We start from the raw sequence: 16,244 nt of genomic DNA, 5'->3' as shown, positions 1-16,244 counted from the left end.
TTATTTGCCCCATTAGGGCCAGTGTTGCCTCCCCCAGCCTCCCATTCTTGCCTCTCCATCTCACGGAATTTCACACTTTGTCGTTGGCTTTTGGCCCAGGCGTACATCTTGGCAGGGCCCCTCTGGTTGAAGGTGATGTAGGTGCTGCTTTAGGGAGGCAGCTGTGACCATGCCCTTCCCTGGGGCTCTGTAGATATTATTAGAGAGTTGGCTTTCTAGGTCTTTGGTTTCTCTGAGCCAGAGTCTAAATTGCACACACGGGCACACACACGCACGCTCTCCATACACTGTCCCGCACACAGTTGTATTTACACATTCATGCACACATGCGCAGCTTTTTCTGTCTGGAGATTTTACTTCCTTTATACATTTTTTTGGTCTCACTCCAACAGCCCAGTTCTCTGACATGAGGCTAAGGGCCTTTGGGTTTCCTTCTAAACATCCATCCGGAAGGTGAAAAGCTTGTGGACGCTGTTGGGACTGCCCTATAAACAAGTAGCTGCTCATCTGGGCCTGTGCCGCAGTTGCTTGGGTGGGTCTCAGTGGTGACTTCCCAGGTCACTCCCCTGGCTACCTGGCCGGCTGGCGCGGGAGTAGGAGGCAGGCCTTCCGGCAGGAATCCCAGGACCATTTCCTCAGATCTCCCCAGTCCCACTGGGAATTCAGACCTGCGTGTGGAGAGCCTGAGCAGGAAACGCCCTAGGAAAGAGCAGGGGCTTCACAGACCAAGCAGGTGGGGGACTCCAGCGGACCCCAGCTCGGCCACCTGTTGAACCGCAGTCCCTCACCTGCCTTTTGAGAGGGGAGTGAGGTTTCCGGGGAGCAGGGGCCTGCCATCAGTCAGGCCCCCAGGCTTTCTCTGGGATGCGGGAAGGTGTAGGGGTGTAGGCCGTGTGCGGGTCCTATGAGTGTGAGGGGTAGCTTGTTCTTTAAGCAGAGGGTGAGACGTGACTGAGGTCCACGGCTCTGTGACATTGTAAGTGCCCCGGTCTCTGAATAGAGTCTCTATCCCTGGCCCCTGAAGGACCTACTTTTCTGACCCCTTGTCCATCCGGCCAGTCACTCGCCTCCCTTCCCCAGGACCTGGGCCTGCTGTGCTGGCGGCTGAAGCTGGCTGCACCTGCCCGTCTTGCATGGAGCCCTCATGTCCAGCACTTAGCTGGACACCGTGGAAGGAGTTCATGCCACGGGTTCATGTCAGCTCTGCGACCTGGGATAAGCCGCCTGACCTCTGGGGTCTTCTGTTTCCTCATCTCTGCCCCTTCCTGGCTGTGTGCTTTGGGCAAGTTACTTCGATTCCTTGTGCCTTAATTGTTCCATCTGCACAATGGGAGTGTTGGGCTTTTGTTCTTCCTGGGGTGGTTTGTGGGGATAGTCGAAGCAGGTAATAGTAGCCCGTAGTAAGCTCGCATTTATGGCAGCTATCTATTAGTCACATTTATTGTCTTATTATGAGCACAGTAATAACACTGTGATTGTTCTGCTCCTGACTTGTGGGGGAAACAGGTGTCCAGGGCCTCCTGCAGCTAGTCTTCTGCTAGATCTCTTGAGCTAAGCCCTTTCTACCCGCCTTCAGGTAAGTGCCGTCTTTTCAGGCAGGGCAAGCCAACTTTTTTCACGGGCCCTTCCCTTCCTTCTTCTATGATGTTTAACATTCTTTAGGGCAGGGAGGGGCAAAGCTTTTTATTCCTAGTCACAGTAAAGCTGAGAAAGTGAGGTATGTACACCCAGCATGCTTGACCTTAACTTTCCCTCCGGTGGAGTTTGGTGCAGACCCTTTCCTGAGCAGAGTGATTGGGAGACTGTGCGGGTGGATTGCGGGGGCCTGGACATCCAGGTTGGGAAAGGGGATGGAGGTACATTTTGGGAAGGAAGATCAGGAATCACCGGAGTGAACAGGTCTCAGGGCGGACAGGGGCCTGGCCAGTAAGTGGGCCCTTTGTTGGATAACGCAGGCAGTCAGGAGGCAGATTGTGTCCTGTTTCCTTCCAAGGCAGCCTGAATTTTGCCCGTGTCCAGGAATCAGGAGGTGGAATCTCTTGTAATCTCTAGATCTTGGCAGGGCCCCAGGCCACAGCTCAAGTCTCACTCCTCGTGTGGCGCAACAGGGCTGGGGTTTCCTGTTTGCCATCTACACTTCTTCCTGCCCCGATACCAGCGGACTGAAGTGCAGGGGGGTCAGCACTATCTCCTCTGTCAAAGCTGCTTGGTTGCAAAGCAGTCTTTTGGGAGACCTGGTGGGGCAGTCTTTAACACTGTAGTATGAAGCACTGTGTCAGATAAGTTTCTTCTCCAACCTGGGAGATATAGATTGTCCCTAGAGGGCAGAGCAGGGTTCAGAGAAGAGGTGGGGACAGGCCCCAAAAGGGGAAGTTTCGGGCCTCCAGCGAGCATTTCCTCTGCATCTGGGCCCGGGGCTGGCTTCCTGGCTTCTGTGGTGTGGGGCCTTGCTTTGCGTGTAGGGCCCTTTGGATTGGCTCTGTGCCTGGGGACACTGGCCCTCTCCATTGTCCCTTTACTCCTTTGAAATATTAGTTATGGGGAAGGGGGCGCTAAAGACCAAACTCAATTTGCTTTTAGAAAATTCTGTTTTCTTCACTCTTGAAAAACTGCTTTGAGAGGCAGGTGTTGGTGTCTCAGTCTCTGTTCCTGTCAGATTTCACACTGGTTCTCTGCCCTGGATGTACATTGGCAGGACCGGGGGAGGCTGTGAAAATGCTCATGCCCGGGCCTCACCCTGAGGGTCTCATGTAATTGGTCCGAGTTACAGCCTGGACGTTGGAATATTAAATCAACCTCTCTTACCATCCTGCCTCCCCCCACTCCCCACTCCACCCTGGGAGAGTCAAAAGAGCATCCAGAATTAGAGCCTCTGAGATGTCTTGTGGTGTCTCAGGCGCAGCTGTTCCTCCTTCCCTTTTGGTTTCAGCTGAGGCCCTGCCAAGTGCACAGCCCTCTCACTGGGCAGGGGGTGGCTCTGTGGGGTGACCCCCTGGATATTTTCTGTGGGAAATAACCCCTCCCCTCCCCGAGCCTGTCTCTTTTCCTAGCTATACTTTGTGAGACACTGGGACTGCTTGCGTCCTATAAATTAGCTGTTGTCCCCACCTTCCTTCCACCCTACACTGGGAGCTGAGGTGGGAGTGGGGAGGGGCCTGGCTCCTGCTATACAACCAGGAAGACAGTTTAGGAAACAAAAAAACAAATAAACCACCAAAGTGAGGGGGGGTGTTTCTTCATCTCACCCTGGACTTTCCTGCCAGGGTTTGCATACCTTTCTGTTCTGCATTTGCCCCCGTCTCTGGGGACTTTCCAGTTGATAAATAAGCTGAGAGACACTTTGTCTCTAGGCTGGAACTATAGAGCTATTAGCCCGAGTCCTGGGATGCTCTGATGCCGTTTAACTGCCCTGTGTTCTCCAGGCTCCCTGCCAGAAAGGGAGTGAGGGCACTGGAGCTTGGAGGAACCAAGAGCTAGGAACACAGGAGATTCTGCTCTCTTTGGAGTGAGCTTTGGATGGCTTTTCCCACCTGCTGGAGCTTCTTGAGGACCTGATATTTGTCCTGGTCACAGGAAGCTGAGCTCGTGAATTTCATTTACTTGGATGGCCTGGAGAGGGAGGCTGGAAGCACCTGCGAGTAGGAGGGTCTGTGAAAAGGAAGGGGAAGGGATCCTTCCTGCAACAGCTTCAGGGTTTTGACTGGTCCAGAGCTTGGGCAAGTCTATTCCCCATTCTTACAGCTGAGCCCTGCACTGCCCCTGGCGATCCTCCCAACCAGAGGGTGGGTGGGAGAAGGTGACAAAGCCAGGAGCTGCCTCAAGCCCAGACATGGGGCAGGTGTAGTGGACGATGCTGGTACCCACCAGGATCCCCTTTATCTATTGTGTGTTACGGGCGTTGACTGTGGGGGGTCTTAGCTGCTCCCTAGTCCTGAGAATTGCTCTTGCAGGGAAACGCCTGGGAGCCCAGCCCTCCTCTGTGGAGTGGCCTGTAGTCAATGACTGATGGGCACAGGGGAACAAAGGCCTGGCCTGCTTGTCTGAAGGTGGGACAACTCTGAGTTATTCACACCCTGCAGCTCCCGTGGGATCAGGCTGCCCGGACTCCAGCTGAGCCCCATCCCTCCCGGTCCTGCTTCCCTCACTCCCTTGGGGGTTCTCCTGAGAGCACGTCCTAGTAAGTCACGTGCACAGAGTCCTCATTTCGGGCTGTGCTTCGAGGAATCCCCTGACCTAAGACCCCCAAGTTAGCTTTTCCTTGGAGGGGCTGTTGAACCCACTCCCTCCCTCAAGGAAATAATGATGAGCGAATAGTATTTGCAGGAGAGAGGCTCAGTCTGGGAGCTGGGGGGTCCAGAGGGAGGAGGCTCCAGGTCCGGGAGGGAGAAGAAAACCAGATGGTTTCTGTGTGGTGGGAAGTGCTGGGAGCATACAGGCTGAGGTGTAAGCTCCTGTCCCCCCCAACACAGCCAGGGGCAGCGGGGACAGTTTGTAGGGAGACCTATGTTTTGCATCAGGGTTCAGAAGACATGTGAGTGTGCTTGGGTGTGAGGCGGAGCGTGGGCACACTCACAGCACGTGAAATGCAGGCCCAGGAAGTTCTCTGGCTGGGATGTCACCATACCCAATGGCTTAGGAGTCTTCCCTTTGTCAAGACATTCTCTTAGGCCTTAGGGAGGGTTGTGGTAAAGGGTCTTTGAAGCAGTCGGGAAGTATGGATGGGCCTCCACGTGGGACATATTAGAGTCCACTGACAGGCTGGACGGCATCACCCAGGCATTTAATGGAGCTGAGCAACATTCTGCCAGGTTGTGAAGTTGGTTCCAGAGACTGACTGGTTGGTGGCCCCAGCGTGTCTCCAGCATGACTAGGGCCTGAGAAGCTCACATTCTGGCTTGGCACTTGGAAATGATTTTTAAAAAAATACGTCTTTATTGATTTCAGAGAGAGGAAGGGAGAGGGAGAGAGAGATAGGAACATCAATGATGAGAGAGTCATTGATCAGCTGCCTCCTGCACGCCCCACACTGGAGATCGAGCCTGCAACCCGGGCATGTGCCCTGACTGGGAATTGAACTGGGACCTCCTGGATCATAGATCAATGCTCAACCGCTGAGCCACACTAGCTGGGCTCTTTGGGCATTTTTAGGTGGTTTACCAATCTTTAGTATGCCCCAGTAGAATCTGAGCCTGCCCTGTCAGATGAGTCTCTATTCTGTGTTGTGAAGGTCCCCTCAGGGAAGACTCACTGGTTATCCTTGGAACCAGGTCGGGTGTCAAAATTCTCTGTGATAGGGCACTTGTTCTGGAGCTGTCCAAGGGTTGTCCCCTTTCCTTTGGGTGTTTTTTTCTCAGAGGCTGTGGCAAGCAAAGGCAGCAGACAGCAGTGTGGCATCTGACTAGCCCCGGGTCACCGCTGTGCTGCCCAAGCTGTGGATCTGGAAAGGGGACAGAGAGCCACGAGGCACTGTCGCCTGGCCCGTTCTGCTCACTCCTAAGGATATAGCCTGACTCTTTTGTCTTCTCCTTTCAAATACAGGTCTCTCCTTCTGATAAAAGGAGAAAAGAAGAATGGACTACAGTCACCAGACTTCCCTAGTCCCGTGTGGAAAAGACAAATACATTTCCAAGTAAGACTTTTGGCTGTAGTGTTGTGTCCCCAGTGGCCTGTCCCATGTGGATGGAAGCCACTGGCAGAGATGCCTCCTCTGTATATGAGAGAGCTGGGCTTCTTGTGTGTGAGAAAGAGCTAAATAAGCAGCTGAGCGTGGACCAGTAAAGCGTCAGCTAGGTTGCTGCTCTAGATCACATGTCCCCAGAGCCTGGCCATAGAGAGGGAACTAAAGGGGGCCTTTAACATATGGCACCTTTGAAAACTCAGAAGAGATGGTGTCCTAGAGGGCTTCCAGGAGGAGTTAGCGGTGGCTGCTCACTGTCCTGTGTGTGGTGTCTCCTGGGGAGTGTCAGCTGAGTTGCATCCCTGTGCTGCTGTGGTTCCGTGAACAGGAGACAATGTCATTGCTTTACGGGCAATAAAATCTCTTGAACTCAGCTTTTTGCTAATGTGACGGGGCTGAGCCCAAATGGACTTTTTTGAATGATAAGTTTCAGGATATATCTTTATATCCACCACAGGGATTTGCACAGTCTGGATGTTCTCTATCTTAACTAAATATTTAATTTTTCTGAGTACAAATTGTATTAATTCTTTTAGACACCCTTGGCCATCTACAGACACATGTTGTGTGAGATATGGATGATTCTTATCACTTCATCGAAGGATTTCCCCAGGGATTTCTACTGACCAGTAATTTTCCATCCTAGTTTCAGATCTGTGTGTTTAAAAGTACCAAACAGTTTTTGTTTTAGGTTATTTGGAATCACATTTTTCACTAATTCATTTTGGCTTGAGTAGAATTACTCCAATTTATCTGGATTTAGCTTGTCAAGAGCTTCTTAGACTTTCCAGCCCCACATATCCCCATTGAGGGGCTGGATTTAGAGGGACCAGACTCCACTGCCCCCGTCTGGGAACAGGCAAAGCACAGAGCAGCCTCCTCCAGCCTCTCTCCCTCCCGGCCCTCGTGTTCTCGCTGCCACACGGTTTAGACAAAACGCCATCAGACTGTTCTCAGGTTTGAGGAGGGCTCTCCCCGATCACAGCGGGATGAAGCCCCGTCACTCTCCCATGTTCAGCAGAGCTGGGCCCCGGGGGGAGCACCTGGAAACCAGTATTTAGCAGCTAAGAAGGCCTGGTACCAGTCTTCAGAGGGGACTTGTAAGTTAAAAAAAATTTTTTTTAAATGAAAAGCACCTAGAATAGAATATTGCCAGGGCCCAGAAGCCCCCGCATGCCTGCTTCTTGTCACTGCTCCCCAGTGGGATAAGGTGAGCCCTACCCTAATTCTAACAGCCACTTCGAAGTTTACAGAAATGGAATCATAGAATATGTGCCCTTTGTGTCTGGCCTTTGCTCGGCCTGTTACCTGTGAGGCCCGTCTGTGTCACATGCAGTTCATTCATATTCTCGCTGCCATCTCACATTCCGTCGTGTGACTGTGGCTGCCTTTATTCATCCATTCCACTGCTGATGGGAGTTTGTAAGGTTTTAAACACATGATAAGGTCATGTCCATGAAATGAAAGTCCCTTTTAACTTTCTCCAAAGCCCGGAAGTTTCTGAGTCTCATGAAAAAAGCCCGTGGTGATTGCCCTCTCCTGACCCCCAGCATGCACAAGGGAGGAGCCCTTTCTGTGGGCTCCGGAGTGTCTGCCTCTGTGAACCTGTGACTATTAAGAACAGGTCACTGAGCTCGGGTTTGAGGAGTGTGGCGAGAGCTGCCCGCCTTCGTCCGCAGACAAGGCCTGCTCTTGATGGTCAGCCTGCTCTAGGTGGGGTTTACTCATACTCTTGATCCTGGGGGAAGATGGTGTGGGAAGGTGGTAGGGGTGTGTGTGTGTGTGTGTGTGTGTGTGTGCGCGCACACTCACACGTGTGGACAAGCCCCCAGACAGGGGTGACTGAGGCCAGGTTAGAGGGGAGAAGAGGAGGGAACGTTATAAGTGGCTTCAGCCAAGAATGATCTACCTCTTGTATTTTCCCCCCAAAGGAATGAACTTCTCCTGCATCTGAAGACCTACAACTTGTACTATGAAGGCCAGAATTTGCAGCTCCGACACCGTGAGGTGAGGAGTCCCCAGGGAAGGCCTGTGAGGTTCCTTCTCTGGTGGGCCAGCCTAGTCTTTGTGTTCATGTGTCTGGGGTCTGAGGGGCACTATGTCCTGGCTCATTGTCCCTCCTGCCAAAGTGACTATCCTGTCATTTAGGATATTAGTGGGAGATCCTGGAGTTCTTTGGCAGGAGACCCCAGGTCCAAAGTTGTTCCAAAAAGGTTAGCTTTTCTGTTCCAGAGACATTCCTTGGATATGTGGCTGGCTAGCACCAGCCTCACTGGGGTGAATCCTCCAAAGGGAGCCTTTTATGAAATGAGCCTTTCAGATGGTTCTCAAGCAGGCTTCTTCACTTTGGGCAATTCAGGTACTTCCCAGCCCTCTATGTTTACACATTTAGGGTCATGTCTTATGTTGTGGCAACCCGGGCAAATCACCCAACGCTCTGGTTGGTGCCCCTCGCCTTTCTCCACAACTGCAGCAGCCTTCCTAGGGTACCTTCCTGGAATGCCATTTGTTATCCACCTATCTTTCCCCAGCCCCCATCCTGCATCTAAGCTTACTCATCCTGTATCCATTTCTGTAAAACCTGCTATCAGATACATGGCGAGTTATATAGGAGCCTGGCAGAGTAATTTATACTCAAGTGTTCTTGACTGATAAGAAGGTATGTGTAATACCCTTCTGAACACATTTTCAGCTTATCAAGCCATGGTGATTTAATCCATAGAAAAAGATATCAGATGGTAGAATTTCAGCTACTAAGGTAGGCTGGTTGGGGGTAGTATGTGGATGCAGTGGCCTTTTCTGTGTCCCTCAAATAAGTCCACTTAGGCAGAGCCTACTTTGGGTTAAATTCTGTCCTATGAGAATGTATTGTAAAGTAATGATGTCAGCCTTGGCCATCTAGAAGGCCATATATATAGCCTGTACTTAAAGCCTTCTTCCCAAGATCCACAAATGTCCTAAAGTTGCTCAGCTCTTCTCCTGCGTTCTTTTATTCCCCCTCCCTCTCAAACGATGATCCTGGGGCTCAGGTTACTTGTCCACTGGACAGGTGTCATTTCCATCCATGGGGCTTGTCCTGAAGTTGTGTCCATGGCTCGGATCTGATGTCTGTGGGCCCTGCCCCCAAAAAGATTTTTCTGAGACTTAGAAGAGAAGACCTGACCCTTTTAGGCACTGATCTCAAAGCTTCTACTAATTAGTGGTTGGGCCATTAACAAAATTTTAGTCCTTAAACAGCTTTTTCAGGGTGTGTCCTATAGAATAAATTCTCAAAATGCTTGGTGATTAAAGAGTTTCATGATCATGAATGAGATCCATTTCTCTGGATCATGCAAATGCCCTTAGAAGGTTTTCACATTTAACTTCCTATTAATGAACAACCCTTGAGTATAAATTTGGAATTCTTGCAAGATTCACTGCTTGGATAGTCAGAATGTCCTACATTAGCTTATTATAGGCTCAGGGAAGTTCTGCTGTTAAGAAATCTGATTAACACAGCATCTCCCAATGCATGATCACGTGTCAGCCTTTTAAAGTTAACAGTTGATCTGCTAGAGGATTCCTTATTCTGCTAGGTATTCTGTATATTCTATAGAATAAACTTGGGGAAATGTTACTTTAAATCTCCTTCAACCAGCAGGTGAGATTGCTAAACATATATTGTAGCTAAAGACATCATTTTCCCTAGTAGGGGAGGGGAAAATAGCTAATTCTGTTAGCAAGGCTAGTCTCACTTTAAGAGATGTATTCTTTCTTTAAAGTTGTTGGTATAAAAGAGCGCCCCATTTTTCTAATTTGCACGTGTGTACTTGAATTTCGAGGCAACTTGAGTGCTGGCCTGCGAGGTCACCTTCAGGGCCTCAGGGTGGGGGAGCCTGGGGGCTGGGGTGTGAGCATGACTCCTGCAGGGCTTTGCTTCTGGACTCACGGTGCCCATTGCTTTGCGCAGGAGGAGGGTGAGTTCATCGTGGAGGGGCTGCTGAACATCTCCTGGGGGCTGCGGCGGCCCATCCGTCTGCAGATGCAAGATGACAACGAGCGCATCCGCCCCCCGCCCTCCTCCTCCTCCTGGCACTCCGGCTGCAACTTGGGGGCTCAGGGGTGAGTGAGGAGAGGCGGGACCTGGGCTGCCTGGGGTGTCCAGGGGTTCTATGTGTTCTTGAGCAGGTAGATGCCACCTTCTTCCAGCCAGCCTTGACCCCCGCTCCCGTTCTTACCTCCTCCACTGCTCAGCTGCTCTGCTCTGGGGCCATGAGAAAGGGGTGACGTTGGTGTGATCAGGCTTCCACGCCTGTCACCACAATTACTGAGTGACAGTCAGAGGGAGGAGGGAGGTGCTGAGTCAGAGAGAAGCGCCAGAGCCTGGGTGAGCAAAGTGTTCTCCCTCATGGACAATTCCTGGGTCTCTGAGAGGTGTTGGCAGTGGCCAGCCAGGCCCCGCCTGCAGATTTCTGATGCCCCAGTGTCCTCCCCACTGGGACCACCTGATAGAGAGACCCTGCTTGAGGACATTTAGGCTTCAAACTTTCTGACCAGAGCTTTCCAGGCCTTGGGGGACCCTGGAAGAGAAAAAGAGCGTCAGACCCTGTGCAAGTCAGCCAAGAGAGGTGGGTGGTGGCGTGACGGTCAGCAGCCTGGGAGGTCCCCTCCTCTGAGCCCCACTGGAAGATCTATGGAGACCGAGCCTGTTCCTCGCCTCCCTCCACCGCCAAATGAGTAGCCAAGTGCATCTAGTAAGGCACACCGTTCTTGCTGTCTTCCTGGGACTTCAGTTTTTAGGGTCAAGTGACCAGCCTTGTTACATCTTGAAACTTGCTGAGGCTGGCTGCCTTCTGGCCAGAGCATGGGTGGAGCATGCCAAGCTCTCGGCCAAAACCACAGTGATGTTTTTTCTATTTTAAATGAGAACCAAGCCCTCTCTGCTGGCCATGTTGAACGTTTTGTTAGACAGCTCAGCTGAAGCTATCTTTCTCTAAAGTTGAGAGGAACCTACATTGTGGCCAAGCCCTGGAGCGGATCTGGTTGTTTTCCAAGGACGTAAGGAGGAAGGTGTTTGCCCGTCCCATCAGATGCTGGGATGTCTGGTCACGGCTCTTCAGTTTCGTCTGATTTTGCTGGTTTACACTCCGCTTTGCATCCAGCACTTTCACTGTGCTTGATTTCCAATGGGCCAAACCCTCTCCACAGCCCCACCCCGACCCCTAGATGAGGTTACATTCCGTTCCCTAAGTGAGATGATTTTTGAAATTCTATCAGACCGTGTGGCCTTTGGCTGGGCCTGCTGAAGCGTCCTTCGCTCGGCACACTTGTTTCTTTTCCTGTCCCTGTGGCATCAAGCTGGTGTTGGCTGGTTCTTCAAACCTGCAGCTATTGTGAAAAAGCTTTAAGGAATGTAAATAATGTTATCCGAGATGCCTGCGATAGTAAAGTGGGTGCCTGGACCACTGTGTTAAGAAGGATGCTGAGGCCAGTTTCTGCTTCAGCAAGGAAGAGGCCTTTGAATGAAGGAGGAGTGGGGGCTGAGTGTTGACCATTCCCGAGAGGCTCTGACCAGTTCCATTCTGGGGTCAGAAGTCCACAAGTTATACTACAATAGGAAGTTCCTTTAAATTTTTAATTTTAATTGGCTTCCCTTAAAACTATCATTCCCTGACATGAGTCCTATCTGTCTACTGGGTCCCAGGGAGTGCACGCTCTTCTCCATGGGATTGTCCTAATTGTTAAATATGATTCTCCTTTCTGACAAAATCCTCTGTTGATTTCGGGCGTGTTTCTTTCAGTTGCTCCCATTTCCCTTTTTGGCTTTGAGGAGTTATTTGCCAGTTATGGCAACACCAGGTCTCAGCTCAGACTTCCTGCTTGTGGCCCTTTCTCCAGTGTGGCTCATGAGCACTACTCAGTCCCTGCAGCCTGGAGAACACTGTCATCAGCGCCCCTTCCAAAGCTGCCCTGACCCTTGTGGCAGCCAGCCTGTTCCTTTTCATTCCTTTTAGATGCCAGAAGCAGTTCCTAAGTTATTCCTCCAACAGAAGTGGATCAGAACTGGAATCTTGTCCCGAGAAATAAATGGCGATTATTGGGGATTTCCAAATAAGCCATGGAACCCACACTTGTTTAGAATAGATACTCAGAACAGGGAACACCCGGATTTTGTTCTTTGCTGTTATGCATTCTGGGCTTGATGAATTGGCTGCTTATGTTGCTGCAGCTGCTGGGAACAAGCATCTTCTCCGTTCAGACCCCCTCCTCCCAGCCTGGAGCTGGGCCAGCCTCATGGGACACTCAGCACAGCCCACCCAAATCCTTTATCACCTGATGTGGGCTGGTCCCCAGCCTGGCACAAGCAGAGTGTTTCCTGTGCAGGGGTGGGGTGGGGTCGGGGTGGCGCATCTCCCCACAGGGGCTAAACCAGCCTCTCTTCTGTTTGTTTTCTGCTCCCAGCACCGCTCTGAAGCCGCCCCTCACCATGCCCAACATTCAGATCACAGAGGTGGATGCTCCGGCTGAGAGTGACCAGACTTCAAGCCCCACAGGTACCTGCATGGTGGGAGGAGCCTCCAGTTTGGGGCCAACTGCGAGAAAACTGATGTGATAGATGTTGCAAACTGTTATTTATTTTTTGAATAATTAAAATCCACATGGTTCAAGATTCAGAAATACTAAAAAGAATTAAAAGTTTTCCATTTCATCTACTCATTATTGCAGTTCCCTCCATAGGAGCAACCTTAAGGCATTCCCCCTGAGATATTTTTTGCAAATATAAGCGAAGACACACCCACAGACCTTTATGGCTGGATGTCATTTCTTTTCTTCCCCTTTTTATATAAGTGGTAGCATTTGTACATCAATGTTTCTGTTTATAAGTTTGTCTTGAGGATTGTTCCATACAAATCCAGAAAGAACTTCTGTGTTCTTCATAGCTCCGCAATATCCCATTGTATGGGAGAATGACCATTTCTGTAATCGTTCCCTATTGATAGACGCTTAAGTCATTTCCAGTCTTTTGTTATGATAAACAAGGTTGCAGTCAGTGGCCTTGTTGATGTGTCATTTCACACATTTGTCTGTGTCTGTGGGATTCTTTCATTGGGATTGCTGGGTGTGAGGCTATGAGCGTTTTAATTTTGATAGTTTGCAGTATCTTGCAAGTCCCTTTATCATTGCTTATCCTATGTCAGGCACTGTTCTAAGTGCTTTACATGAATTGACTCATTTAAACCCTCACAACAATCCCATGAGGTGGGTGTTATTATCCCCATTTTATAGATGTGGAAACTGAGGCAAGAGGGGTTAGTGATACATATAGCAATGGTAGAGCTGGGATTTGAATCTGGGAGTCTGGCTCTGAAGTCTGGGCTCTGAACCTTGTCACTATATTGCATCTCAGTAAGTTATGCATTGTGTTTTCCCCCCAGCAGGAAATACTGATTTTATAAAATATATTTTTGGGGAGGTGGTAGGTGCTGTAGAATTGGCCACCAAGAGCGTACCATGTGCAAACTGCCACATGCTGGGCCCAGGCAGACAGAGCTCATTTCCCCTTCCCCCTCAGACTCCAGGGGCCTGAAGCCCGTGCAGGAGGACACCCCGCAGCTGATGCGCACACGCAGTGATGTGGGGGTGCGTCGCCGCGGCAATGTGAGGACACCCAGCGACCAGCGGCGAATCCGACGCCACCGCTTCTCCATCAATGGCCATTTCTACAACCACAAGGTAGAGGGGACAGGGTGGTGGGGGCAGGGGGCAACCTAAAGGGGGGCGAAACCTCTTCCTAGGCAGCTGCCACCTCAGGGCTATAGACACCGGGGAAGCCAAGTGTTTGCTGTTCAGTCTTTGAGTTGTGTGTGGGCTGCTGGCTCTGTGAGGAACAAGGGATCCCAGATCAGGAGACCCCCCAGGTGGTGGGTGAGATGACCCCGCAGACACCCCTCGTCAGATACCAGCAAGTCCCTGCGTTACCTTCTTCGTGCACCATGTGCCTCCCAGCTGCTGTGTGGTCTGACTTTTCCATGAGCTAAGGGCAGCCCCCGAAGCAGAGCTGTGGGACTCAGATCGAGGGCATTAGGACCCCACCCACCCCACTCCAATTAGCTGGCCCTCCTTCCCTCCTGATGCCTGGTTCAAACCTGGCCCCAGAAACAGTGCATCATGGGAGAGTGGTCAGAGTTCTCGTGTTGAAGTCACAGTGGAGGGGACTTTGTGTGTTTTATTGGGAGAGAGGGCCTCCCTTATCTAGTCTGTTCCCCTCCCCAGCCCTGCCACTTGGAGATTTCAGACCCCTCGAGCTCCTGGGTTAGGCACAGCTGAGGCTCTTTGCTGACAACAATGCTTGTCAGGTTATTTGGGGGCTGTCAGGGAGCACAGGTTGAGTGTGACTGTCCCTGTGCCCTTTAGCCCAGGGAACAGGTGGGACTCCTCAGTTTTAGACCCTGTCCTTGTACCCATTCCCACCCTGAACGGGACCCCTCTTTTGACAGACGTCGGTGTTCACCCCGGCCTATGGCTCCGTCACCAATGTCCGCATCAACAGCACCATGACCACCCCACAGGTCCTGAAGCTGCTGCTCAACAAATTTAAGGCAAGTTCCCTGTGCTGGCTGGCCTCAGATGGCAGCATGTGTGCCTTGGGGACCCCAGAGGTGTAAGGTGGGGGTTGTGGAGAGCGTGGTGAGGGGGGCACCAGGCAGAAGTTTGGGCTCTTTAGACCCCAGGCATCAGCATCACCTGGGAGCTCACTAGAAAAGCAGGTTCTCGGGCCCCACCCCTGAATCGGACTGGCTGAATCTGAAGCCCGGACGTGAGGCCAGGGAATCCGTTCAGCAAGGTCTGCAGGGAATTCTAGGGACACAGAAGCCCAAGAGGCACCAGCCCGCAGGTGCTTTATGGGCCACTGGAAGGGCTGCGGTCCTGACAACTAGTTTGGGGTCCTGTGCACAGATCGATTTCTGGAACATAGTTGGGGAACCTATGTTGAAAATGATCCTTCAGTAGATGTGCAAATTATAGCACATGTGTATTTTTAAATTCCTGTTTCTATATGTTTTCCACAGTCGCCTTATGGTAAATCTTTGGGAGATCAGGTACTCTTATTTTAGTGGAAGCCAGTGTCACCCAGTGGCCTAAGGGCACGGGCTCTGGGTTCAAATTCCTGTCCATCACCTACCTGCTGGTTGGATGAGTTGGGAAAGTTCCTTGAGCTCCTTGTGCTTCTGCTGCCTCATCTGTAAAATGAGGATAACAGGACCCCATTACAGGGTTGTCGTGTTAAGTGAGTTAAAACGTAAAATGTGTAGAAACACCTCACCTGGTCCAATAAATGTTAGGTCTTATCTGTTATTACTTGATAATTAATTACCTGCTGCCCCATTTCCTTATCACTTCTGAAAGCTGCAGATGAATAGCTCTCCCCTCAAAAGAGCCTACAATCGATTTAGCTTTGCAGCGATGAGGCAGGAATGGCTCAGCTTCGATGTGTAATAGTGCTTTTCAGCAGGCATCTTTTGCTCCCCATGCAGATTGAGAATTCCGCGGAGGAGTTTGCTTTGTATGTGGTCCATACCAGCGGTGGTAAGTCCGAAGAACACAGTGTGCTTTAAGACTTTTAATTAACTCAAAATAGCAAGTTTAACAAAAAACAACCACACTCTCTGCCTCACTTGCCTGTTGTTTATCATTTGGAAACTTTCAAATGCTCTTTGCCTCCAAGGCTGGTGGAGTGCCAGGTGTGGTCAGTAGTCAAGCCCTAAACCTAACTGCCTATTAAAAAAGGGACTGGGTTTTCTCGAGAGACAGATAAAAACAGTTCCTCCATTGTGGCATCTTCCAAAGGGTTTGAGGCACGGGAGTATGGTTGGGAGAGGAGAGGAAACACTTGCTTTCAATACTGTTAAATTGTTCATTTGCAAATCAGACCCCTGACTTGTATGGCCGCATCTCCTAAGATGCCTGGTTTATTTGGGCCCCTGAGTTGATCCCTGCTTATGGTGACAAAGGCCTCAGGCCGAACTCAGGGCTGTGTGTGGTTCCAGAAAAACAGAAGCTGAAGAACACCGATTACCCGCTGATTGCCCGAATCCTCCAGGGCCCGTGTGAGCAGGTCTCCAAAGTGTTCCTTATGGAGAAGGACCAGGTGGAGGAAGTCACCTATGACGTGAGTCCCCTGCAGTCTATGGACTGTCCTCAGGAGCGTGGGGGTTTGTTTGGGTTACTGCAGCTGGGGTAGAGCTTGACTTTTTGATCAAGGACCATGCCCCATTTTGTTGCCACTCCTCAATACGAGTCTTTGTTGATGGCCATGGGGCTCGAAGAGTGCATGCGGAGACCAGGTTGAGGGTGTGCCCTGGGGGAGTTGTTGGAGGAATGTTCAGACACAAAGTGATTTCCACAGAAGGAATAAACCCTTGAGCATTTCTGGGGGTACTGTAAGAAGGCGGAAAATTTCTGCAAACCCTCTCTCTTAGCAACTTCAAGAAGTTAGCAGTGATTTTTACCTTATCTTGTGTATTAGTCAGCTTTTGCTACAATAAGAAACATCCCCAAATCTTGGCCACTGACAACAGCAAACATC

At 50.8% G+C, this 16,244-nt stretch overlaps 1 protein-coding gene across 1 annotated transcript in view; it reads left to right on the top strand.

Moving 5' to 3' along the window:
• The window catches only part of RASSF2 (Ras association domain family member 2), a 30,463-nt gene that overhangs the window by 7,974 nt on the left and 6,245 nt on the right, over positions 1-16,244 (top strand). Inside the window, exons 2-9 of the mRNA XM_081148282.1 lie at positions 5,539-5,629; positions 7,609-7,684; positions 9,627-9,778; positions 12,119-12,210; positions 13,230-13,390; positions 14,155-14,256; positions 15,193-15,244; positions 15,706-15,827. Coding sequence (XP_081004408.1) covers positions 5,571-5,629; positions 7,609-7,684; positions 9,627-9,778; positions 12,119-12,210; positions 13,230-13,390; positions 14,155-14,256; positions 15,193-15,244; positions 15,706-15,827 — 816 coding nt within the window. The 5' untranslated portion in view covers positions 5,539-5,570. The remainder of the gene's footprint in view (positions 1-5,538; positions 5,630-7,608; positions 7,685-9,626; positions 9,779-12,118; positions 12,211-13,229; positions 13,391-14,154; positions 14,257-15,192; positions 15,245-15,705; positions 15,828-16,244) is intronic.

Source organism: Miniopterus schreibersii (genome assembly GCF_964146895.1).
Source record: "Miniopterus schreibersii genome assembly, chromosome: 10".
NCBI lineage: Eukaryota > Metazoa > Chordata > Mammalia > Chiroptera > Miniopteridae > Miniopterus > Miniopterus schreibersii.
Note: the sequence above shows the minus strand (reverse complement) of the source record. Positions and strands in the feature narration are given on the sequence as shown.